The following is a 24,171-nucleotide window of genomic DNA, read 5'->3' on the forward strand; positions in this document are numbered from 1 at the left end:
GCCGCCGTCTGAGCGGGCGGAAGCCGGGCAGCGGGGCGCCGCGGCTGCGTGCGCATGCGCCTGGCCCCCGCCTCCCCTCCCCGTCCTCCGCGTTGATGGCGGCGGCGATCATGGCGGCGGAGCAGGAAGCCGCGAAAGGCGGCGGCGGCAGAAACCGCGGCGGCGTGCAGCGCGTGGAGGGCAAGCTGCGCGCCAGCGTCGAGAAGGGCGACTACTACGAGGCGCACCAGATGTACCGGACGCTGTTCTTCAGGTAGGGCCGCGCCGGGCCCGCCGTGCCGCCCCTCCCCCGCCCGGCCTTCCAGAGCCTTCCCACGCACTCTCCCCTGCTGCCGCCCGCCGCGCCCACGGCCGCTCCCCATTGGCTGCCGCTTCTGTCCATCTCAGCGCCCGGCTTCCTGATTGGCCGGCGGGGGGGCGGGGTGGGGCGGGCGCGCGGCGCCGGCCCAAGCGGGGCCCGGGCCGGGGTGCGGCAGCCCCAGGCTCGGTCCGGTTCGGCCGCGTCACTGCCCTCGGCCGCGCCGGCTCGGTCAGCGGCTCGGGGCGGCGGGGGAGCCGCTGCTCTCCGGCCTTTGGAGGCCAGCCCCGACACCGGCCCGGTCCGCGTCCCGGCGGCCCGGGCACTGTCCGGTGAGGCGCCGGGGGTGTTGCGTCACGCTGCCCGGAGGTCACGGGCAGAGCGGAATTTCGACCCCCGTCCCCCAACGCCTCTCGGTGGCCCCACGTTCCGGCCAGGCCGAGTGAGCCCCCCGGCCAGCGGGATGGGCTGGGGGTGTCTCCCCGGGCGTCCCCTGGCGCTCGGGTCCGGGCTCGCCCCGTGTCCCGAGGCCGTCCTGGAGCCGAGCCTTGCACAGCCGCTGCTGTGCCAGCTCCGTGTGAACGTCAGGTGGCTGCGAGTGAGGGTTGCAGGGTTTCAAGGTTGGTTGTTGCTCAGCAGGGACACGGGGTTACTTTGTTTCATGGCACGGTCACCCTGGAGCCGCGCTCGGGAACGGGCAGCTCTCAGGGTGGCCAGAATCGCCTGCTCGGAGGAGCTTTTTGGAATAAATTCCACTTGGTGTAGTGCTTGTGTACGTGACAGTAACTAAGTAGAGCAGGCCTGGGCTTTTATTCAGAAATGCTACTACTGCCTTTTTTCTCCTCCTGTCATAAGGAGATTGTTTTTATTGCAAAGCATTTTTAGGCTTCATTTTTCAGGTCCACTGCAACTTGCAGGGGTCGCCCTTTCTCTCATCAGATTTTAACATGGAGACCCTTGCTTGCAGGAGCACAGAAGAAGGTGTTTGTTCTAGGGGCTTCCTCAGCTGGTCCCAGCTTAGTTTACTTGTGGTTCTGCTGGGAGAGGACAGGATGGAAATTTGGCTTCACAGAATCAATTAGGTTGGAAAAGACCTCTAATGTCATCAGGTCCAACTTTTGGCTTTCATCACGTGTCAGCTGGACAGTGGCACTGAGTGCCACATCTGGCTGTTTCTTCAACACTTCTAGGGAATATGACTCCACCACCTCCCTGGGCCCAGTTCCAATGCTTGACACCCCTTCTGTGAACAGATTTCTCCCATTGTCTGACCTGAACCTCCTGTTAAAGCCATTTTCTGTCATCCTGTCACTGGCTGCCTGGCAGAGGAGCACCTGGCTTCAACCTCCTTTCCGATGTTGTAGAGAGAAAGGTCCCCCCTGAGCCTCCTTTTGTCCCAACTGAGTCCCCCCAGCTCCCTCAGCTGCTCCTCATCAGACTCAAGCTCTGGACCCTTCCCCAGCTCCATTGCCCTTCTCTGGACACGTTCCAGCCTCTCAGTGTTTTTTATGAAGTGAGAGGTCCAAAACTGGACACCACCCTCCCTGTGCTGTGTCTTGTGTCTCCTATCCTCAGTCCTCATCTGTGTTAGGAGAACAGGCCTATGAGTAAGCACAGAAAAATAACAGTCATGGAAGAAAACGGGGAGGAAAGTCCTTGGTGCATAATCCTGCTTGTGCTCCCAGCATACACCAGCCAGCCTGCCCTGCCCTGCCCTGCCCTGCCCTGTGTCCCAGCACCATCACATTAAATCAGTTTGTTCTTCCATAACCCCTCTGATGGGATCAGTCAGGCACCATCCAGGCCTTAAGACTTAAATTGTATTTGAGAATAAATCTAAATTTAAGACAAAGCCTGGCCTATTTTATAGTAGGGATTATGTGATGTGGTGTCTGCAGTGGTGTGAGAAGTCTTGGCTCAGGAGGTCACTTCTCTTCCAGTCTTCTGGATGTATTAACTCACATACTGAAGCCTCCCTGAATTAATTTGGAATCTAAGATCCTGCCTTTTCCATTTTAAATACAAGTGAAAGGATGTGTTCAGTTAAATGAAAGGGTGACATTTGCATGGCTGGGTAGTCTTTTCAATCCTCTGTGAAATGTGATAAAAATCAGTTTTTCAGACACATGAATGCTGAGTGGGATGACCTGAGCTCTGGAACTGTTATTGGGATAGGCAGTGCTTATTCTCTTTGAGCACACAGGCCTGTAAAACATTTGTGTCATCTGTCAGAGGGTAAACTTGAAATCCTGACTCAGTTTCATGCACTGAGATTTATTTTAGGGTGGAGGAGGGGAAGAAGTGGAGGAGGAAAGATTACCATAAGCCTGCCTCCTGCAGAGTTATTATCCCTCAGTGATCCAGAGAGCAGGTGGAAAACTGCTGTTCCTGCCTAACCCTGAGCTCCCCCAGACACACCTGAGCTGGTGGTGTTTGCTACTCCCCAGGCTGGGCTGAGCTCTTCTCTCTTCATGATTTGGTAACTGAGTCACTCTTCAAAGTGTAATATCCTTGTTACCTCCATTTCTATTTCCCTGATACTTGTAGGTCATTTTTCTGGTGTAAATAATGTGTTCCAGGATTTCTCTTGTTATAAATACCATTTAGAGAAATGTCATCAATATTTATTTTTATTAAACAAGCTTTCTGATGAAAGTTCTTTAAAAAACCTCAGCTCTTTAAAATGTATTTTATATAGTAAAATTGTTTTCAGTAGCTTTTAGTATCATCTGTAATAATTCTCAGATTAGGAGCTTCCATATAGCATTGTGAATCTACTGGCAGTAGAATTTGTGGAAGTGGATCCATGCTGAGTCCAACTCCTAGAAGCAAACCTGGATGGGAGCCCAACTATAAAAACGTTGGAGCTGTGGGTTCATTTGACTCACATTTACCATGGTGATTGCAGATCTGAGTTGTTGAGAATTATTCCAAAACACTACCTTTGTGCCTTCCATTATTTCAGCTCTGTTTTGGATAAAAGACCTTGGTGTTTCTCAGAGTTGATGAGCTGGATGGGAGGAGTGTCTCCTCCCTTGTTTGATGTCTGTTAGTATGGCCTGTCCCCAGAGGAGACACGTGTGACAGGAATCTAGGGCACAGCACAAGAGGTTAGGGATGCTCTGGTTGTCCCTTTGGTTGGTGTGACCCCCATGGCCACACTGTCCTGCTGTCCCACCACCCCCAGAACCACCAACCCCTCTGTTACCCCAAGGGCACTCTTGGGCTTTGGGCCCTGGGGCTTCAGGAGCAGAGGGGCTGCCCTGAGCCCCAGGAAGAAGAAAGGGGTGACATGGGCACAGCCCAGTCACTGTGTCACAGAGGACAAACCTACGTGCAGGTGCTAAAGCAGCAGGGCAGAGCTGACCCTTACCTCTGTGAAGTGAACAAATCAGCTACTGAGAGCACAGACTTTTTGAGCAGCAGTTGAGAGAAATGGAATTTGGAAACTCTGCCACACCTAAACTGCTTTTATGGGAAATGCTGTGTTTATAAGCTGGAGCTGGGACTCTCCAAGAGCTGTAGTTACTGACAGTGATGATGTGCAGGATGCTGCAATCACAGCTCTGTGGTAAGAGGTCCTGAGGTAACCACTGGGAGCAAATTCTTTAATTCCTTATTTCTTCGTTAACTCTTAAGTGAGAAGGGTGGAAGGTGTGTTTTGAAGCATTATATTTTGTTTCTTTTGAAGTGTTGCATGGTGAATCTTGCTGGCTGTGCTTATCTTACTCTCAAACCCATGAGAGATGAGCTCCTTTGGTTCAGCAGAGGGCTAGGACAGTCCCCTGGCAGAGGACATCAGTGATCAGAGAGACTTGGGCCAGTGGAAAGGTCAGCTAGCTCTTCAGGAGGTATTACAAAAGTTGTTTCACTGGGATGCCTTTGGTAGAGGCTCAGAAAATTGGCATCTTTTGCTCAGTTGAAGTCTTGGATTAATTCCCTTTTCTTGTTCCAGCCCCAACATATTTGTAGCTGTCTCCATTTTCATTCTTATATTCTTCATTTTATTCCATCAGGTCTGGAGCAGAAAACTAATTGCAGTTCAAGCTACATCATTATTGAAACTTAACCTGATTTCAAAATAAATCTCTTGTTGTCATTATTTTAAATTTTATCAGTCTTTTAATCCTTTAAATATAAGTAACTCTAAGCATACAAAACTTAGTGGTAATTTTTGTCATGGCTTTGGTATTTTTTTCAGGTATATGTCACAAGGAAAACATGCAGAAGCAAGAGAACTAATGTATTCAGGGGCTTTACTGTTCTTTAGTCATAACCAGGTAAGTCACTGGTTTTGTGTGTCTGGCTTGAGGGCAGGGAATTGTTACTCCCAAGATTTTGAGAAATGAATGATGAGTTCCCAGTGGTAAATGTTTGGGGTAATTGCATTGTAATCTTTTGTTTTATCTCTTTGTTGAGCCTTTCTCCACAAAGAAGGATTATGCCAAGCTGGAACATGCAGCAGTAGTGTTTGTGAGCATCCAAACAATGCCTGTGTTCTGCTTTCCTGGAGGCTTCTCTTTGATGCCATCAAATTACTATAATTTTTTTATCAGGAAGGCTGAGACTTGATACTGTGCCCTAGCTGTTGATAAAAGCATTAAACCTGCTGCTGCCAAAATTCTGGTTGGTGTTTCTTTTTATGCCCTGATACATTCATCACTGCCAGTATGTGTCTGTTTTGTAGCAAAACAGCGCTGCTGATCTGTCCATGCTGGTTTTGGAGTCTTTGGAGAAGTCGGATGCAAAAGTAGCAGAAGACCTTTTAGGTGAGGTGACCTCTGCTCTTGGTTTGGTGGCATTTAGTTGTGCTTTCCCTTCACAGTGACTTGTTAACAGTCTTGAAAGCTGTAATCCTTTTTGGATGCCTTCCCAGCATGGCTAAGGGTTACCTTCCACACAGGAAGGGTCTGGGGGAAACTTTGTTAGACAGTTGTGGGTTCCTGATGACTCTGTGGGCATGCTTGGAACTAACACTGCTGCCTTCCTAAAGATGGATCTTAGAGCTGCATTAGAAGCAGCAGATCATCTTATTTTTCTTAATGCTAAATATTTTTCAATCTTATTGCTTCTAGAAAACTTGGCTAAATTGTTTAGTTTAATGGATCCAAATTCTCCTGAAAGAGTGGCTTTTGTATCCAGAGCACTAAAATGGTCCAGTGGGGGATCAGGAAAACTTGGACATCCAAAACTACACCAGTTACTAGCTATTACCCTGTGGAAAGGTAAGACAAATCAACTGGCTTTTCTGTGTTTTCCTTTGAAAATGTTGAAAGCAAGGTGTTATAAGAGATCTGCTTTGGGAATAATCTAAAGAAGATGGTATGGAAATGATTGAGTTCTGCTATTATCTGATTTTTTCATTAATGTCTTCCTAATGTTACAGAAAAAAAAAAAAGGGTCTGTAGCTCTATATTAGTGCAAAATCCCAAACACAGCTGCTGTGAGGCTCTCTGTAAAAGGCAGGTTGATCCTTTAGACATTGAGGGAGTTTGATAGTGTCATAAGGAGGAAAATTGCTGGGAAGCAAAGATGTTCTCTTGGCAAGTATTTTTGTTTTTAAATCCTGGATAAACATGACAAAGATTGAAATACATCACCTGGCATCCAAACCAGTCTTTGGACTGTAATTAAGTACTTTTTGAGAAGTTGGCCAGCGGGATTATTTCAAAATGAATGCTGTTGCCTTTTATTTATAAGCCATTTTATCACTTGTGATGGGATGTAAGAAAAAGACAAAATGCACTAAATAATTGTTGTACTTGTGGATGATAGCCAGTATTTACAGTCTTGTGTTCAAAACATAACAAAGGTGATTGAGAACAGTGGAATACATGCCATTTTTTCTGTGGTTTCTCATGGATAACTGTGCAAGAGGATTGTTTATTTTACATTTTTCAGTAGCTGCCAAGTGATGACAGTGGTTTCATATAACAACCCTGACCCAATAATGGTCAATGCTGCAGCCTCTCTGTGTGCCATAGGCAATTCCCTAGCTGCTCTCCTGGGATTTATGTTAGCCTGATGGCTGCTGCCAGCAAGAAAGGAAGGATTTTTCTCGCAGCATTCAAGTTAGAGGCTGCTACAATTAGGATAAGAAACAGTTGCACTCTGAAAGTAAAAGTCTCCATTTTGCAGCCGCCTGCTCACTGTTCTCTTGAAGAGCAAGATGCCCACATTTTCTTAGTCTGTAGCTTTTTGAGTTTCATCACAAAAGGCTCAGATTTTTAAAACAATGCTTTCAAATTCAAATTATTAGCAGCTATATCCAGTTTTGTCGTTGCTGTGATTTTACACAATCCTTTGCTTCAGGTTCTAACAAACCATTGCCATTTCTTACACCATTTTTCCTGTATAATTGCTGTTCTGTTCAGCATATGGAAGTGATTTTAGTTTTGGTAGCAAGAGTGGGCTAAGTTAAAAATAGGAATTGAAAGAAAGATGCTGAAGGTGCTGTTTGACTTCTTGGTGCGCTTGGTCTAGTATGGAATTTCTTGATTCCTGTCCCAAACACTGGTGATAGCACATCAAGTGTCAGCATTCACTTAGACAAATGATACAACCAAAGTTCAAGCCAGCAGTAGCTGTAATTGAGTAAACTGTATTAATTATCAGTTGTTCAAATGTACTTAGAGTAAAATTTATTATTATCTCCCTTTATAAATTATCTGTAACTTACAGGCTTTTTACCAGCTGTCTTGTTTATATACCACACCTGTAACTCATGTTCTTTTACCAGCTAATAAAGTACAAGCCTATTAAATTTATTTTTATGTTCAAGTTAACTGAACTGATCTCTTAAAAGCCTTTTCCTTTTTCTTTTTCTAGAGCAAAACTATAGTGAATCTCGGTATCACTTCTTGCACTCGACAGATGGTGAGGGCTGTGCAAATATGCTGGTGGAATACTCCTCGTCCCGCGGATACCGCAGTGAGGTGGACATGTTTGTAGCTCAGGCAGTACTACAGTAGGTGTTAAACTTCTTCTGAAGCATTCTGCTGAGATGACATTATGTGTGGGACCAATCTAATTTAACCACACAGCCTTTGCAAAAGAAACTGTGCAACTGGCCAGAACAACAGGAGAAAACTGTCTGAAAACCGATGTGTTCAATTTGTCAGACTGGGGAGAAAAAAAGTAAAATAATGTATTAAGGTCAAGACCTGAAATTATGTTAATTGCCTGGACCCTGAAAGCACAGTTCTTAGCTTTATTAACACCACTTTGTGTCTAGTTAGGGGTTATCTATATGTTCTTACAAATACTGCACTCAAGCAGGCCCTGTATTTAGCACAGAACTTGCTCTCACTCAGGTCCTAAGAGGCAACTTGTCATGGTCAGCCTGGTCTGTGAGCAGCAGCTTGATGGTTCTTGCCTTGACAGAGTTGCTGCTGGCTCTCATTTTTGGCATTTATTTTGTAGGAGGTGGGAATGCAAACTATTGTGTGCTTTTGCAGAGCTCATGTAGAATGAAGGTTGACAAAGCCAATTTTACTGTGTTTAATCAGCTGATGGCTTTCTTCAGGCAGGGAAGGCAGCTCATGGAGGAGTCTGAGGAGGAGGTGGAGACAGGACTGTGTGGCAGGGAGTCAGGGAGAGAGTAGGAGTTGGGGGAGAGGGAGGAGGTGAGAGCAAGTTTGCCTCTCTTTTGGCAGCAGTGAGCTGTCATGTCAGATTTGTCCTGCTTTCCATAGCTGGTTGCTATAGATTGCTGTGATTTTGAGCAATAGCAAATCCTTTATGGAAATCCAATATGTGAAGGACTCAAACAATTTTATGGGGAGAAATTCTGTGGAGAAGTTACAAGATTATTTTTTCAGTGTTTATATAGCACTTCTACTGCATCATTTACTGGCTTATATGTCAAATACTGTGTTAAATCCTCTTGCATGGTAGTTTATTCCCTAATGAAAATAATTGCAGTTCCTTGCTGTCAGTGAGGCAAAACAGCCCCAAGCCCTTGCACATGTGAGGGTGCAGAATTAGAGGCCAGCCTGCCATCAAAAATGACATGGCTTGTGGCAGCCTTCCTAGTGCTTGCTGACAGCATTTGTCCCACATAAAGGCCTGTTAGGCCAATGGGACTTGCAGAGATTGCCAGTTAAATTAACTGGACCTGAACAAGGATTTGATCTGTTTGAGACATCGATCTGCTGGGGACAAATGGTTTGGGAGCTCAAAGTGCAGCTTTATTACGAGATTTTTAGGCATGTGTGTCAAGCTATTAGTGGTCCTGATGCCACATTATGTTGAGGTGGAATAGAATGACCGAATCAACAAATACTGACAGATACATACTGAAAGGAGATGTGTTTGGGGATGAATGGGTCTTTAATTCAGTTTTTAACTCAGCATAGTAAACCCTGGACCAGTAGATGCAATATCATTTTCATGTGAATTAACAGGATAGCCAGTCTTTCCACATTTTGCAAACTGATGCTCTCTTTTAGTAACTGTCCTGTACAATCTGCTTACATCCTGGTTGAACTCATTCTATAAATATTTAATGTCTGTTTTCCCTCCCAACCTGCCTATTCCACAGTGTTCTAGTAGTGATTTTCCCTTTCCTCAGCTGATGGCCAAATCATCCCCAAAGATGTCCATCTCTAACAGTTTCATTTTGCCATCAGTTCAAGCCTGACACAGCCTCTATGCACAAGTGCAGTAGATTTTGGCTTTCCCTTTCTCTGTGGTGAAACCATTTCTCTACCCTTTGTTTTTAACTTGCCCCATTCTCTTTCCTTTTTCAGATTTCTCTGCTTAAAAAATAAGACCAGCGCATCAGTTGTTTTTACGACATACACACAGAAACATCCTTCGATAGAGAAGGGTCCACCCTTTGTGCAACCACTGCTAAACTTCATCTGGTTTCTGTTGTTGGCAGTTGATGGGTACAGTCTGATTTCTGTCATGTCCTTCTTGGTTTCCTTTTCAGTTGTTAACTGAGATTACATTTTTGGTTGTTTCCTTTCTAGAGGAAAACTAACAGTATTTACAGTATTGTGTGAACAGTATCAACCTTCGCTGAAAAGAGACCCCATGTATAATGAGGTGAGTTACTCATAAACAGGATTTAACTCACTCAAGGAGTGAAATAATGGCTAATTGTCTCCAGCTTTGTAGATAAGAGCTGGTGATTTACCTTGCCTGGGTGACTTCTGCCCAGTATTTCCAGCTGTAAATGAAATAATTGCCTTTTTTCACCTTGTGTCCCTACAGTACCTAGATAGAATAGGACAGCTTTTCTTCGGAGTTCCGCCCAAGCAGACCTCGTCCTACGGGGGATTGCTAGGTAAGCTCTGCTCGTAGGTACCTCCAGGCTTTGATCAGTGACCTGGATAAAACACCTGTGTTGGAAACAGATCATCTGTTCTAAGCAATTTATAATTCTTTTTGTAGCCTGTAGGAACAGCCCCTGCTGTAGAATACAAGATGAATGGGTTGCATGTGAGAGTGGTTTGGGGGAGCTTGTAGACTTTTCATCACTGAGAAGGGGGGAAGCAGTAAAAAGACTCTTATGGTTAATTTCTGACATTATGGTATAGCTTCCTAATGTAAAGAAGCATCTTACTGGTGTTAAAGCTTAATTTCCTCAGAGTTCAATGATTGGTTTTTCTTAAACCAAGTGTGGGGCTTTGGTAGAGATCTAATCAGTACAGATACAACATGAATGTGTCCAAAGAGGAAGTTTTGAATTTAATACTGCCCTTCTACAAGGACTGAAATGGAATAGAGAATTCATCCCTCATTTCCTGGCTCTTGAATGAAATTAGCATAAAATTAATGTTTTCCCCGAGAACTAAGCTTCTTTGTCAAGTGACTTGAAGCTTTACCTACAAACATCAATTCACTGGTACCCAAAGCCTGATGAAAAACATGAACATCATGTTTCTACCATCTGTAATTTGCTTTTCAGCAATTCAGGCATCTTTAAACTGATGCCTCTGAGTTTCAGACAATTTTTTTACAGCATGATGCAAACTGTGACTGGTTTTTGAGAGTTTCACTGCTGGAGGTGTGTTTTTCCTCTTTTGGTTGGGTTTTTTTTCCCTCTGGGGGTGCAAATGTAGCACATAAATATGTGACTTTGAGTTATTCAAGTGTATTCTTGGAGAAGGAACAGTATCAGTGAACAGCTAAGAGTATACAGCTTCCCAAATCAATATTCATAATGGAAACCAGTGTGGGATTTCTAATGTCTTGGTGAGACTCTTCTACTTCAAAACTCCTGGGGTTTTTTTTGTTACAGAAATCTGTACTGTAGCAGGATGGAAGATTAGTTAGAAGTTTTTGAGATGAGAATGTAAAACTAGTGATTTTGACTGTCCTGTATTTTATTCTAGGAAATCTTTTAAACAGTCTGATGGGAACTGGGGAAGATGATGACACAGAAGATGGTCAGGAAGACAGCAGTCCTATCGAGCTCGACTGAATGTTGTTGTCATTGGGTGCCGTGTAAATCTGATGATTCGATGACTCCAAAGACACTTTTGGAATTTGAATCCTGCAGTTGTTTCTTGGCTCCTAAAAGGGCTCCTCTGGTCTTTTAGAAATGGTTGCTGAAATGTTTATACTGTCGGTCTATATTATTTATGTACAAAAAAAAAAAAGAAAGAAACCAACAAAAAGTAGCCAAACGAACCAATCGGAGCGGTTGTTAGTGGGTTTCCGATCCAGCGGCTGGGACTGATTAAACATAGTCTGCGGTTTCTGATGCAGTATTCCCTTTTGCACAGTCTTTCAATAAAGCATAAACATGGGGCTTGTCCTTCACGGCCTACCCAATACCATCTGTGTTCTGAGAAAGCCTCCTTGCCCTCTGCCCTCTTCCAAGGAAGATCTCGAAAGGCAGGGGGAGCAATTGAATAATTGATTTGTGAGGCTGGTGCCAAAAGTACTGCAAGACGAGCCAAGCAGCATAATTTGAGATGCACATCCAAGAGACATTGATGCAGGAACTTGCTTCCACTGCCATGAGTAACATGCACACCCTTCATACTGCCTGCCCCTCTCCTCAAGGCCAGGCTCTGGCTGAGCCCTCGTGTGTGTTTAGCCGATACTTCCTGAAAAGCACAAGGTTGAATAGCTCTTGAGTAAAAGCCCATCAGTGGAACGCAGGCAATTGGCTTCCAGGCGGATCTCTCTTGCCTATGTTTAAAAGTTTGGCATCTAAAATATGTCCTGTGGCTTGTGGCTGTACTTTGGAAGAGATTTTGCCAGTGTAAGTTCCCAGCTGTACGTGCAGGCGGCAGCATTGCTGTGAGCAGAGCAGTTTGCCGTGGGCAGGGTACGTGTTTGAACTGGGCTGGATGGCAAGAAAAGGGATACTGCAGAGCTTCTGGTTCTTTATGATATATTTATTTTTCTTGGGTGATTGATTCATTTAACACTTTCTGTTAAAAAAAGAATAAATCAATAAATAATGGAGTAACTTCACCCCCAGCAGTAGGCATAGCCATTCTCCATCTCCTCTGTAATGCAGCACAGTCTGGTACAGGGAACAGGTGAAAGGGTGGGGAAACGCTTTATTTTTTCACGATGAAAATAAAAAGGCTTAGATTAATAAACAGCAATCATGCATGGGGGAGGGATTAATACAAATTTATTGACTGTATGAAAAAAAAAAAAAGGCATTGACAGGAAGACTTTGTGTTAATTGTGAAGTCTCAAATAAACACTTTATACCAGGATGTGCGATACTGCTGCTTTCTAAGAGTTTCCCAGGCAGAGCTGTACATTTCTTGCTATTTTTTTCACTGCATTTCACTGTGGGCCATCCAGCCCTCGGTGCTGCAGCTTCACCTCTGTGCAGTAAAGGTGTAATTTTCTTGGGGTATTGGAATATCTGGAGCAGATGGGGCTTGCTTTGCTGTGCAGCAGGTTAAGGGAAGAGCTCCCTCTCTGGGCTGGTGCTGTAGATGTTTAATAAATGATCTGAGATGTCAGCAGAGGTTTGGAACCACAGCATTTCATTGCTTTTGGCTGCCATAAATGTGCCTCTCAGGCAGTGTGAGGTGTCCACAGGTGTCCAGCTCATGTCCCCTACTGTGTCCTGTGTATGTGACCCAATGTGAGGTTTTTGCCTCAGCTGTGTCTGCAGTCTCCAGCAGCTCCCACTGTGAGCTCTGCGTGTGCCCTGACCCCAAAACCCCAGCCCTGACAGGAGGGCAGTGCTCCAGGGCACCTACAGGTAGATATACAAAATGTATATTCAATAATTACAACAGTATATACAGAATGTATGTATGGTGTGTGTATATAAATTATATACCGAGGAATTTAAAATACATGTATATACACACACATATAAACAGCCTTTTGTATAGATAATAATTATATACTTGTATTGCATATCATTTATAATATTATTCTTAATTATACATGCACACAAAACAATTTTTATAGCTACCTGTAAACACAAACAAGGAGCCCAGTCTGTCCTCTCCCTGCTTCTGCTGTGCCTGGGTTGTAAGTGTGTGAATGACAGTGGATAACATGCACTTATAAATACTTTAAATATAAGTTAAATATATAATTATAGTTATGCATACACATGTGCATGCAGATATATGTATGTTTATATGCAATATATACACCTTAAATTTATAAATATATTTATAAATTATGTGTATATAAAGCATCCACATGTGTATATAATATATAATCACATATTTTAGAAAACAAAGTATAAAAATGTCTATACATAAACAGATGTGTGAAATACATTTAGCTTATATATTTGTAAATTGAATGTCTGAGTGCTACATCTGTACATGAATGTGTGCATATGAACACCTCATACATACATTTTATATATTACACCTATCCACTATGCAGTTTATAGTTGTCTGAATAGCCAGCAACTCCTTCATAAAGTTTATTTTTCTATTCCCCAGAACCAGCTATCCTTTGTGTATGTGTGCACACATAAAGTATTATAGAGAAAATACACAGAATATGCACTATAACACACACATATACACAAATAATAGCTAAAATAATACACATTGCATTGTGAGCGTGTTCCACACCCCTGGGGCCCTGCCAGCACTGCCCCTCCTTGTTTCCATTTGCTGCTTTTTAACCCCACCTCCCTGCCCTGCCCCAGCACCACACGGCCACGGCTCTGACATAATAATAATTTATTGGTTGGAATGACATTTAGTAGCACAGTTGTCTTACCAGTGACAGAACGAATGCACACAGCCGATGGGATGCTCTCAGATACACAACCACCCGAGGAAACGCGTCGGACAGGTCCGTGCCTGGGGCTGGGCCTTCAGGGCACGCTGGAAATCTCATTTTGGGGTGAAAATCCAGCACCTGGTGTGCAGGTCCCAGCCCTCCCGCCCTAACTGCAGGAATTACAGTGCTCAACACCGCGCTGAAACGTCACTTCAAGCAGCTTTTTTTTTTCTTTTTTTTTTTTTTTTTCTTTTTTTGGGCAGGAAAAGAAAAATCAACAAAAAAATTTGAATTATCGGGGGAAAAAGAGCAACCACCAAGTCTGGAGAAGGGATGTGCCTGCTGGGAGTGAGCTGGGACAGGCTTTGATAGCGCCCATCAGCCAAACTGCAGATAAAGCTCAAACCCCCAGCTCCATACCGGGCTCCCCAAACGGGGCAAAGCCCTCAGACCATGGAACAGGGATGACCCAGGGAGCCAAATACAGGCCTGGCCCCCAAAGCTCTGCTCCCCCAGCATCACCTCATGGGGTGGTGTCTCCCTTGCAGCCCCCTCCTCCCTGCCCTTCGTTAAGTTAACGAGGCTGATGATGCCCATTTCCTCTATTATTAAATCCTATTTGATCCTCTCTGGGTAGAGCATCACCTCCAGCCCCAGGGGGATAATTCACTTATCATTTACCCTGGCACCATGGCAGGCTCAGCTGCTTCGCACAGCGCCTTTCGTGTGTTTCCAGGCTGCTTCCCATCCCACAGGGATGTCACCCTGGGGACTTGCAGCCCCCTGGAAAGAGCTGGGATCCATCTGGAAGTGTGGGGATGCTCAGCTCCAGCACCCAAGGACCTGAGCATGGGGAAGAGTCCCACCTGCCCCTGGGATGTGCCACCAACAGTCTCTGCCATCCTGGTGAAGCTGGGTGGGGCGCCCCTTCCAGCAGGTGTGGGGTGATGGGGTGGCAGGGCCACCTGTCCCATCCCACAGAGCAGCCACAGAGCTGAATTTCAAGTTGGATCAGGATCTTCTCCAAAGTTCCACTGCCGCCCTTCCGACATGATCACGTGAATGATGAGGGGAAAGGGAAGTATTATTATTGTTATTATTATTACTGTTATTATGAATTATTTTTAACATTTCAAATAAAACCACGTCATGTTGTAAACAGAAGCTCACTCCTCAGGTCTGCCCAGCCAGTCCCAGCTAAGGTTTATGTTTGAAATGGGCTTCCACTGAAAGGAAAAAACAGATAAAATAAAGTTAGAGCAAGGCAAGCACTGGCAGGTGGTGACAGCCTGGCACAAGCCCACCCTGACAGTGGTCCTTGCTGATGCTCCTTGGCTTCAGTTACCCCTAAAACCATACAGCAGCATGGGCATCACACCAGAGGCAATGAAGAAGGAAGGATACCATCCTCCTCCTCCTCCAGGAGAGCCCCTCTCTGCTCCAACAGCCTTTGCATCCCCTGGGCAGTGAAGAGCTGCCTCACACGGAGCAGGAGGGAGCCATGTCCTGACCCCCAGTCCTCTCCAGCCATCCCATCCTCCAGCCCAGGGCCCATAGCAAGGCCAGGGCTGACATCCAGCCCTCCCCAGGGAACACACCTGCATATTCCTGAGGCAGCATTGGCCGGCTTATAACCTTCTGGAAGGTGGTGATCCACTCCAGCTGGTCGTCCTCTGTCTCGCAGGCGAAGAGGAATTTCCGATCCGGGGTGACGATGGTGATCCCGTGCTGCCAGTGGTTCCCCTGCGTGGATGGTGGGAGCCCTTCCAGCACCTTGTAGCTGTTCTCCTTGCTCCCAATAAAAACCTCCCCTCTAGCAAAGGCATCCTAGGAGACAGCAGAGCAGTCAGGCAGGGGTGAGGGTGAAGGGAGCTCTGCAGCCCGGGCAGCCAGGACAGCTTGTCCTGCAGCAGCCACAAACCCATCAGCCAAACCCCAACAGCACCAGCCACAGCCCTGCTCCTCACCCAGGGGCACCCACAATACAGCACCAACACCAGGGAGCCACGATCCAGATGCAGAATATCTGGTGGACAGGGCTTTTTAAGTGGTTTTGGTATTTATAGGGTTACTGCCCACTGCACAGCAGGCAGGGCCACCAAGCAGTGACAGCGTTGTGTCCTCTTGGCTCTCCCACCAGCCTGCATTTTGCTGCAGATCATTACTGTAATTATTACTGCTATTACTCTTAGTAGTTGTAGTAGTAGTATTGCAGATAATTCCTCCCAGGCAGCCCAGGCACCTTCATCTTACCAGGGGATCTTTGAAATACATGAGCCGTCGGTCATCCATGGTGAACCATCGCTTCTTGAATCCCTCTGTTTGCTGGGGAGTCAGGAGATGCCAGATCACACACTGAAACAGCACAGCTTCCCTCTAACCACGCGTGACCCAGCAGTGTCAAAGCACTTGGAGCAGCCTGATGGGCTGGGGGAGTTGGGAACAGATGGCTTCTGGGCCATCAGAGCCACCACAGCCAGGGGCTGGGCCAGCTGTACCAGGAAAGGAACATTGGGTTTGTCATGTAGATTTGGATTTTTGGTTTATGCTTGCTCCCAGGTGAGGAGAGAGCATTAAACACATTCACAAAGTTATGGCTTTGCCTCTCTGGCAGGGGTTGGTTTGTCCCACCAGCAACCCCTTCCTGGGGCCATACAGAGCAAGGCTTATGTTTGGAGGGACTGAAAAATGCTTCAGATCCTACCTTTGGCCCTGTTTTCTCCATGTATCCTTCCTTCAGGTAGTTTCTAGAAAGCTTTGGCACCAGCTGGAGCAAGCAAAGAGGACAGAAAAGAGCAGTGTCAGGTGGAGGGGCCTGGGGGTCACTGGAAGGAAAACCCACCCTGAGCTGGCCCCCAGCCCTGAGCCCACCCCACAGCTCTGCCTCAGAGCTCCACTCCTGCTCCTCCACAGCGCTCAGAAGAGGAGGCTACAACATGAAACACCTTGGAGCAGCTCCCCAGCAGAGCCAGCAGCCTCCAGGAGCATCTCCCACACTCCTCAGGGTGCAGGGCACCAGGGACAGAGCCACCCTGCAGAACCACGACTGCACCCCTCCCAGGTAACTGGCAGAAGGCAGGAAATGCAATTAGATTTCAAAATCTACAGCCAAGGAGGAGCAGGGAGTAATCAACAAGCACCACCACAGTGATGTCACACCCCAGGAGCAGCACTCAGCCCTGGCTGACAGCACATCAGAGCAGCCTCTGGAATTGCATTAGCCCAGGGTAACACAATTAGCAGCTCCAGCCCCCAGAAAACACAGGCATTTATAAACCAGGCTGCACTGACCTGCAGAGAACTCAGGGCACTGACATCCTTCTGCCCTCACCTTTGCTGCCTTCCAGCCTTTTTTTGGCTTTTGTTATTACAAAATACACCTTTGAGCCAGGTGCTCAGGGCTCCTGCAGGGGTGGCAGTGCTGGAGCTGCTTCCACAGCCCCTGTGTGTGCAGGGGCTCCAAGGCTGGGCTCAGCACCCCTCCACAACCATTTCACCCAGCAGTTTCATGACACTCCGAGGGATGGAGCACTCCCCGAGCCTTCCAGCCTGCTAACAGGAGCTAAAAACGAGCGAGAGGGGGGGAAGCCCCACCCAGGCAATGCTGCAGAACACTCACATCAGAGTCACTGGCTCCAGGGAATGCCACTTGGAGGTAATGGAAGCGTGCTGCCCGGATGGCGTTGAACCAATCCACTATTTCCTAGTAATGAGCAAGAAAAGCAGAGTGAGGAGGGCAGCCTGCACACAAAATAACCTGATCCTGCTGGGGTTTGTCTCTCCTGTCACTCTGGCTCCAGTGACAGAGCACAACGTAGCAGGAATCCTAAAAAACACAGAATGCAGCAAAGGTGAAGGATGTGGAACACTCAGCTGCTGTTCCAGGCTGCCAGATGTGTCCAGAGCTCTGCAGCTTCCAGTCAGCACCGAGGGGCTTTCTGCAGAGGGGAGGATTTAAACATCTCTGAACTGGCCAAACCAGCCCCAAAAGAGGACTTGAAATATTGAGCTGACCCTATAAACACAGCAGGGCTGCTGCAACCTGCCCACCCAGCCCTGTCCCCTCCAGCAGGACACCTGAGCAGCACCTGCATCCCCCCCAAATTCCAACACACTTCAATGTCGTGCTAGAAGAGCAGCTTAACATCTCTTTATCTTTGTATCCCAGTCTATCAGCTGTGTCTGTGAGTCCTTCAGGGACAGCCACAGTGATACTGAAGTCCAAGAAGCTCTGGCACTTCTCCCTGTCCTTGGCAAAAAAAATCTCTCTCCACTTTTTTAACAATTTAAACAATTATTACAATAATAAATGATAATTGTTAATTATTACAATTAATAATTTTAACAATTGTCACAAAATAATTGTTTTATAATTTCCTTAATTTTAATCTCATATATTCATTTATCTCTGGTAAGACCCAACAGCTTGTGCTGCATGTCTCTGAAGGTTTTGCTGAGAAATGCCATATTAATTTTAAATGTTCCACACAGGGAGCACTCAAACACTGCCTTGTGGTCTGAGACTGGGGGACCAGGAAAGGCTTGCTGCAAGGGAATTAGGAGCTGCCCTGCCTGGGATGCTGAGCACAGGGGGAGGGATGCTGAGCTGTCTTGCTGCCATTAATGCATGTGAAGCTCCACACATCAGATCAGGGACATGCTCACTGAGCCAGACTTAATCCCAAAATAAACACTGCCAAACCCTTTCAGGTGAGGTCGCTGTAATGCAGGAAAGACCACATCAAAGGAGAAGGTGGCCTTCTCTAAGAGTTAAACTTTTCTATGCCTTAGAAATTATCTATATTTCTAAATTAAGGAGGAAAGGCTCACATGAAATTTTAAAATCTCAGTTTTAAGGAGCTGAATTGGGGGTATCTCAAAAATGGTCTAACGTGGCAAATAGCTGTCCCCAAAAATTAAAAATCTTTGCTTTGGTTTGTTAAGCTACTTCAAGTTCAAAGAAAAACAATCCCAAAACATAATAGGACATGGACAAACAATGTTTTGGAAAACTCTGACCTACTTGTCTGAGGTTTCACTCACTTATCACTTGCTTCCCTACCCTAAGCAGCAGAGAACACCCCAGAGAGCACCACAGAGAGGATCAGTGAGAAGAATTCACTCCTGAAGTTCATGATGATCAGACCAGGCTGGAGCTAATGAACAATAAGCTGTGATGTTAAAATTTTGAAATCCTATACAGCCACCAATTGGGTGGTTATACACATATTTATTTATTTCCCTGTGGGTCTCCTTTGTGATCATGATGTGAGGTAGGATTTCACCCTGCAGAAAAGCAGCTGCTGAAACCCTCACTGACCTCCAGCAGTGAATTGCTTTCTGGAATATTGATAATCCATTGACACAAATGAGGTTGGACCAAATTCTTCCCTGGCACAGGTTGCCCAGAGAAGCTGTGGCTGCCCCATCCCAGGAAGTTCCAGGTTGGATGGGGCTTGGAGCAACCTGGGATAGGGGAAGGTGTCCCTGCCCATGGCAGGGGGTGGAATGAGATGAGCTTTAAGGGCCTTTCCAACCCAAATCATTCTGTGATTCTATGAAATGTAAGAGGGAGCCTAAATGAGGCTCCACCACCTCAGACCAGGGAGAGGCAGCAGCTCTGGGGTTCAGGAGGACACACTGGGGCTGCTGGGGGAGCACAGAGGGAGCAAAGGGCAGCAGGAGACCACAGGGGAGTCCCAGGGCAGCCTCCAGTCCCAAAGGGCAGGAGTTTGCTCCAGAGGGTTCATCTTCTTGCAGCCAAGGAGACAGACCAAATTCAGGGAAGGTGGAGGGAATTGAGCAGGGTCACGATCAGATTTCATCAGAGCACATCCTGCCCTGGGTGGGAGCAGCAACAGCTCCTCCCACCAGCCCCCAGCAGAAATCTCAGCAGCAAAACCCAAACCCCACAGCCCTGACTGCAGCCCTCACAGCCTGGCTGTGCAAACCACCAAAGCCCAGCAAACCACAGACACTGACACAACAGGGGGATGAACCTGGCCACTAAAGAGCTGCTGCTTCTTAGTCTGGCTCAAATTGCAGCAGGGAGGTACCTGAGAGCAGCTCCACTGACACTGGGCTGGGCTCAGGAAGCACCTGCTGACGAGCCCTTGGCATGGAGGGGAAGTTTGGGAGCAGCTCCCTGGAGCCCACAAGGGAGCACCCCAGACCCATGGGCCCTCTCCTTCACACCTCCCTTCAGGGACATCTGAACAAGGGGATTTCTTTCAATGCAAACATGAATATCTGCATTTTATGAAGTATGAGACAGGCAGAACCACAACAGTTCCGTGCTTCTCCTACATTCCAGCTTGCTCCCCTTTTGCAAGTCTTTGGGCTGAGTCCCCTCATCTTCCAAGGCTCCATCCACCCTTTCTCCTTCTCTGGGTACTGAGGAGCCTGCCTTGAAAAAATCCTCTACTCCAAGCTGCAAAAAATTTCCAATTCCTTCCCTTTACATCTGCTTACTTAGAGGACAGTTTGCCACCCTCTGTGCTTGGAAGAACACAACAAACACTCTCAAAGCTGGCCGTGCATCCTGTACCCCTTCCCCTCCAAGAGACCCCAGCTTGGCTGGAGCCTGGTGTGCCACAGCTGGCTCCCAAACCTCCTCATTGCCTCCAGGGCCTCACCTTGCCATCTTCATGATAGACAAAGATGTTCCTTGTGCTATTGTCCTTCAAGTAGGTGATCTGCAGCCCGTGTGGGTTCCCGATTTTTGCAGGCTGGAAAGTCGCGTTGAGGTGCTCGATCTTCATAATTGCTTTGGGTTCTTTTGCCTGGAAAACACAGCTGGCTGAGCAAACACCTGAGAAGTGGCTTTCAAACCAAAAAACAGTTCACTTGGTCAGAAAAAAGGCCTGTTTGAGGCCATTAGCTAAAAGCACCTGAATGCCAGCCCACAACACTCCCTGGTGCTGAGATATCCAAGACTCTGCTCGGGTGTCAGTGAACGCTTCCGGCCAGCCTGGAAAATGCTCTGCCCTTCTGCAAGGTTCAGCAGGGATACAGAAAGAGACAGACTGCTAGCTAACAGGTCAGGATGCTTTGTGACTCTCCAGCAGCCACAGTTCATCCTTTTCCCAAAAGATGGAGGATTATCCCCTTTGCCAACAGCAGACCCGGGTGCTCGGCTGGGAAGCACCATGTCCATGTCCCCACCTGTCCCATCCTCTCAGGTGAGCCACTGCCTGCTCACTCTGCTCCTCCCTTTGCCTTCTGAACTGGGAACTTTCTCCTCAGTGGGACAAACACAATCCTTACAGCCACCTCTAGGGTGGGTTAGCCCCAGAGGGAGCCTGGTTCAGGCCCCCCCAGGCACCAGCCCCACCTGCACCCTCAGTGGCAGCACCATAGCTCTGTTCATCTCCCTACAAAGTGTCTCTAGAAGCTGGGCACCCCTCCAGGACTGCACTGAGAAGAGCAGCTGTGAAAGAAACATCCCAACAAACACAGAGCAGCCCCTGGGTGACAGCAGGCTCAGAGCAGAGGCTGTGGAGTGGTGCTGTGCTCCAGCAGAGGCTGTGGGGTGGTGCTGTGCTCCAGCACCGTGCAGAGGTGTCAGTGCTGCTCTGGGAACCTGGGGACTTTCTGTGGACACACAGCCCTGGTGGGGGAATCCCAGCAGAGAGGATGTCTAGACAGCACCATTCCACCACAGCTGTGGTCAACAACGAGGCAAAGCAGCTTTGAACTATCAGAGCAGCCAAGAGGGGCTGAATGGAACTGCTGGGGCTTTCACTTCTCCCTCAGCAAGGACTGGCTCTCTCCTCTCCGTGAGATGGAACTGCACCATAGCAAACCAAGCTGAAGGGGAAGATGGTGCTGTCAGAGCCATGGAGAAGTGAGGATGGATGTTCCCTTCCTCAGGTTCATCATGACACCACAACTACACCAACTGGCTGGTGGGTCAGCCTGGGCTGCTCTCAGCTGTGATGGTCAGGGGAGACTCAAAGGCCAGAAAAAACACCTTGGCTTTCTCCAGTACATGGTGCTGAACAGTGGAGTGTCCATCCATTCATCACAAATGCAATTTTCATGGTAATAGCTCAATTTCTCCCAATATTGAAACATGCTCTGGGGAAAAAAGACAAATACTTCCACACTGCTTGACACTGGGACAGAAAACCAGGGAGCTCTCACTCTGGATTGCATGCCATGCCATGCAAAGGAGGATTTAGAGCCCAGTGACCACTGCAAGGTGGTGACACCTTCATCACAAGGTTGTCATCAATACGAAACCCATGTTAGCTGGATGATGCAGAGCCAGAGCTGAGAAAAACTCCTTTGCTGGTGGTTTGAGAAAAGCCCTATGGACATTAAAGGGCAACAGAGCAGGAATGTGTGAATGGGCCTGGGGGATCTCTCTCCTTGACCGTGGTGGAGGAGCAAGAGCAGATCCCACTTAAGGGAGGGTGAGCTGAGCCTGGTGCTCTTGTCCTGCAGCAGCTGAGGACTCAGTGCTTATAGAAATGGTAGAAATAATCTTGGGAATTACATGCTCCAGGATGCTGCCACAGCTGCAATCCCATGTGCAGACAGCAACCCCAGGTACTCACATCGTTTTTGTTGAAGTACTTCAGAGCACCTTCCCTCTCTGACAACACGAATTTTCGGCTCAAGAATTGCCCATTGTCGCGTCCCCTCTTCCACAGAAATCCTTCTCGGTACCCTGCAGCAGAAAGGAGTCACTGAGAGCCAGGGACAAAGGGCTGCACTTGGGATAGAGAAAAGAAGACGTCAGAACTCAGCAAACCAAGAGTGTGGCTGTTCTGCTGAGGAGCAGTCCTTCTCCTCCAGACCTGCCCTTCTCACCCTGCCCTCATTCTCTGCCTCAGACATCTCCACCCTGACACCTGCCTGCAGGGCCCCTGTGCATTACTGCAGCTCAGTCCTGGGGTGAGCCACACACAGGATTGGTGAAGGATGCTGCAGCTATTCCTGATTGCACTTGCTACCCTCAACAACACAGATTTTTTAGCATTTAAGGGATGGAGAATAAAATTACTCTGTGTGCCCCCAGAGATGATCTCAAATCATTGCTGACCCTGGCAGGTGGGCACCATCATGGCTGTGTATGAAGAGAGGGAAGCCCAGAGAGGTTTGCTGAGCTGCCCAGGACAAGGCTGTGAGCCAGGATCAAAGTCAGCCTGGAAACCCAGTTTTCCCTGCCCTCTTACATTGAGCGTTTCATCATTTTGATGTTCCCTTTCCAACTTGTGTCAGAACACAGAATCCAAATTCACTTCAAGGAAGAATTACAAAACTCCAACACAACCAAGTGTTATCCCATTCTGTGGCTCACATGTTGGCTCTTCCCAGGCCAATCACTTCAGCAAAAGATCTCCTGGCTGCTCTCACCAAGCCAGCTGCTGATTTCACTGTACTTTGGTACAGATTTTTGCTTGCCTCTTTTCTTTTTCTTTTTTCTTCCCTCCAGGGTTGCATCCTCAGGGGCTGCTCCTCTGCTCTGCCCAAACCTGAACCCCTGTCAACACCCATCAGTGCAAACCACCATGAACAGCCCTTGAACCCAGCATGAACCCACACAGGTTCCCCAGGCAAACTGTGTGTCAGCAAGATGTGTCCTCAGAGCCCTGATCCAAAGGGCTGTGAAAGCAGCCAGAGAAGGTGCTGAGAAACAAAACTGCAGGAGGCACAACAGGGAGCAGATCTCACACTGGAGGGCACTGAGACAGAAAACAAACCCCCCCTTCCATGTGCTGCAACCTGGGATAGTGGAAGGTGTCCCTGCCCATGGCAGGCTGAAATGAGATGATCTTTAAGGTCCCTTCCCACCCAAACCCTTCTGTGAGGGCTGCTCTGCTTGGGTGGAAGCTGAAGGACCACAAGCCCTCCCACACCTGCTGACTGCTGTGTTGGACCACACAGCATCGTGTCACCAACACGTCTGTTCCTCTCCTGAGGCACAGAACGAGGGCTGCAACCTCCTGCCAGCATCCCATGGACCAGCAGCACCTAACCACGAGTGCAGAAAGCACCACCTGGGCAAGACTGATAAAGAAATACCACTGACACTGCTAACACTGCTGCTGCCACATTTCCTGCATCACCTCTGCCACCTGCCAAGGAGCAGAATCAATCACTTTGCTCTGCAGGCTGCTCTGGCACAAACCTGGGACTCCTGCAAAAGCCTCACCAAGGAGCTGTGTCAAAGTCAGCCAGCAAAAGTCCCATGACACAGCCACACAGGCCAGGTGGGCATTTCTGACCTGTTACATGGCTTCCAAGGGAAACTGAGGAACTGCCACTTCCACACCCACTTCATCCCCACAGCTAAAACTCTGGGGCAAGGAAAACAGGGGCACCAGGGTGGCTGACTGAAAAGAAGATAGTGCATGGTCCTGTGCCAGCTCAGGTGGGCTGGGGGTGCAGCTCCTTCAGGCACAAAAAACTGGCAGCACCCACTGGGTGCTCCAGTGCAGCCAGCTTTCCCCTGCCTGAGAGCCTGCAGAGGAAACAAGGGAGAGGGTTTTGTACAAAGAACATCTGTTGTAGCCACCATCTTTCCATCTGACTTCTACCAGCATTTGGTTCAAGTTCCCCATTTTAAAGAAGAGGGATATTGTTACTTCCCCACCTCAGAAGGCTTTACAGAGCTTAGTTAATGATGGGGGGTTTGGTCTCTGAGAATGTGGATTACAGGAAGTACCCAAAATTACTTG

At 47.6% G+C, this 24,171-nt stretch overlaps 2 protein-coding genes across 4 annotated transcripts in view; one reads left to right on the forward strand and one right to left on the reverse strand.

Moving 5' to 3' along the window:
• The first annotated feature begins 61 nt into the window (after positions 1–61).
• GET4 (guided entry of tail-anchored proteins factor 4) lies at positions 62–11,988 on the forward strand. 2 transcript variants are annotated; one of them, XM_059861346.1, is made up of 9 exons: positions 62–253; positions 4,500–4,578; positions 4,986–5,067; positions 5,374–5,523; positions 7,127–7,265; positions 9,049–9,189; positions 9,274–9,349; positions 9,518–9,590; positions 10,642–11,988. In XM_059861346.1, exons 1-9 carry the CDS (start codon positions 96–98, stop codon positions 10,728–10,730), a joined length of 987 nt encoding a protein of 328 aa, XP_059717329.1. In that variant the 5' UTR covers positions 62–95; the 3' UTR covers positions 10,731–11,988. The 2 variants fall into 2 exon arrangements, with proteins under 2 accessions (XP_059717329.1, XP_059717330.1); XM_059861347.1 differs by lacking the exon at positions 9,049–9,189.
• A 1,435-nt stretch (positions 11,989–13,423) lies between these two features.
• The window catches only part of ADAP1 (ArfGAP with dual PH domains 1), a 50,976-nt gene continuing 40,228 nt past the window's right edge, over positions 13,424–24,171 (reverse strand). Inside the window, exons 5-11 of one of the 2 annotated variants that reach the window (XM_059861720.1) lie at positions 22,045–22,157; positions 20,119–20,265; positions 17,103–17,186; positions 16,188–16,250; positions 15,737–15,838; positions 15,082–15,310; positions 13,424–14,709 (exon numbers count right to left, since the gene is read on the reverse strand). In XM_059861720.1, the coding sequence (XP_059717703.1) occupies positions 14,681–14,709; positions 15,082–15,310; positions 15,737–15,838; positions 16,188–16,250; positions 17,103–17,186; positions 20,119–20,265; positions 22,045–22,157 (767 nt within the window). In that variant the 3' untranslated portion in view covers positions 13,424–14,680. The remainder of the gene's footprint in view (positions 14,710–15,081; positions 15,311–15,736; positions 15,839–16,187; positions 16,251–17,102; positions 17,187–20,118; positions 20,266–22,044; positions 22,158–24,171) is intronic. The other variant, XM_059861721.1, reaches the window with a different exon arrangement.

Source organism: Haemorhous mexicanus, chromosome 17 (genome assembly GCF_027477595.1).
Source record: "Haemorhous mexicanus isolate bHaeMex1 chromosome 17, bHaeMex1.pri, whole genome shotgun sequence".
Classification (NCBI taxonomy): Eukaryota; Metazoa; Chordata; class Aves; order Passeriformes; family Fringillidae; genus Haemorhous; species Haemorhous mexicanus.

Bases quoted from the DNA above. Each gene is read 5' to 3' on its own strand.
- GET4 (XM_059861346.1), top strand. From the start codon at position 96: ATGGCGGCGGCGATCATGGCGGCGGAGCAGGAAGCCGCGAAAGGCGGC. The intron at 9,350-9,517 runs GTGAGTTACTCA...GTGTCCCTACAG, and splicing joins GAGACCCCATGTATAATGAG to TACCTAGATAGAATAGGACA. The intron at 9,591-10,641 runs GTAAGCTCTGCT...ATTTTATTCTAG, and splicing joins GTCCTACGGGGGATTGCTAG to GAAATCTTTTAAACAGTCTG.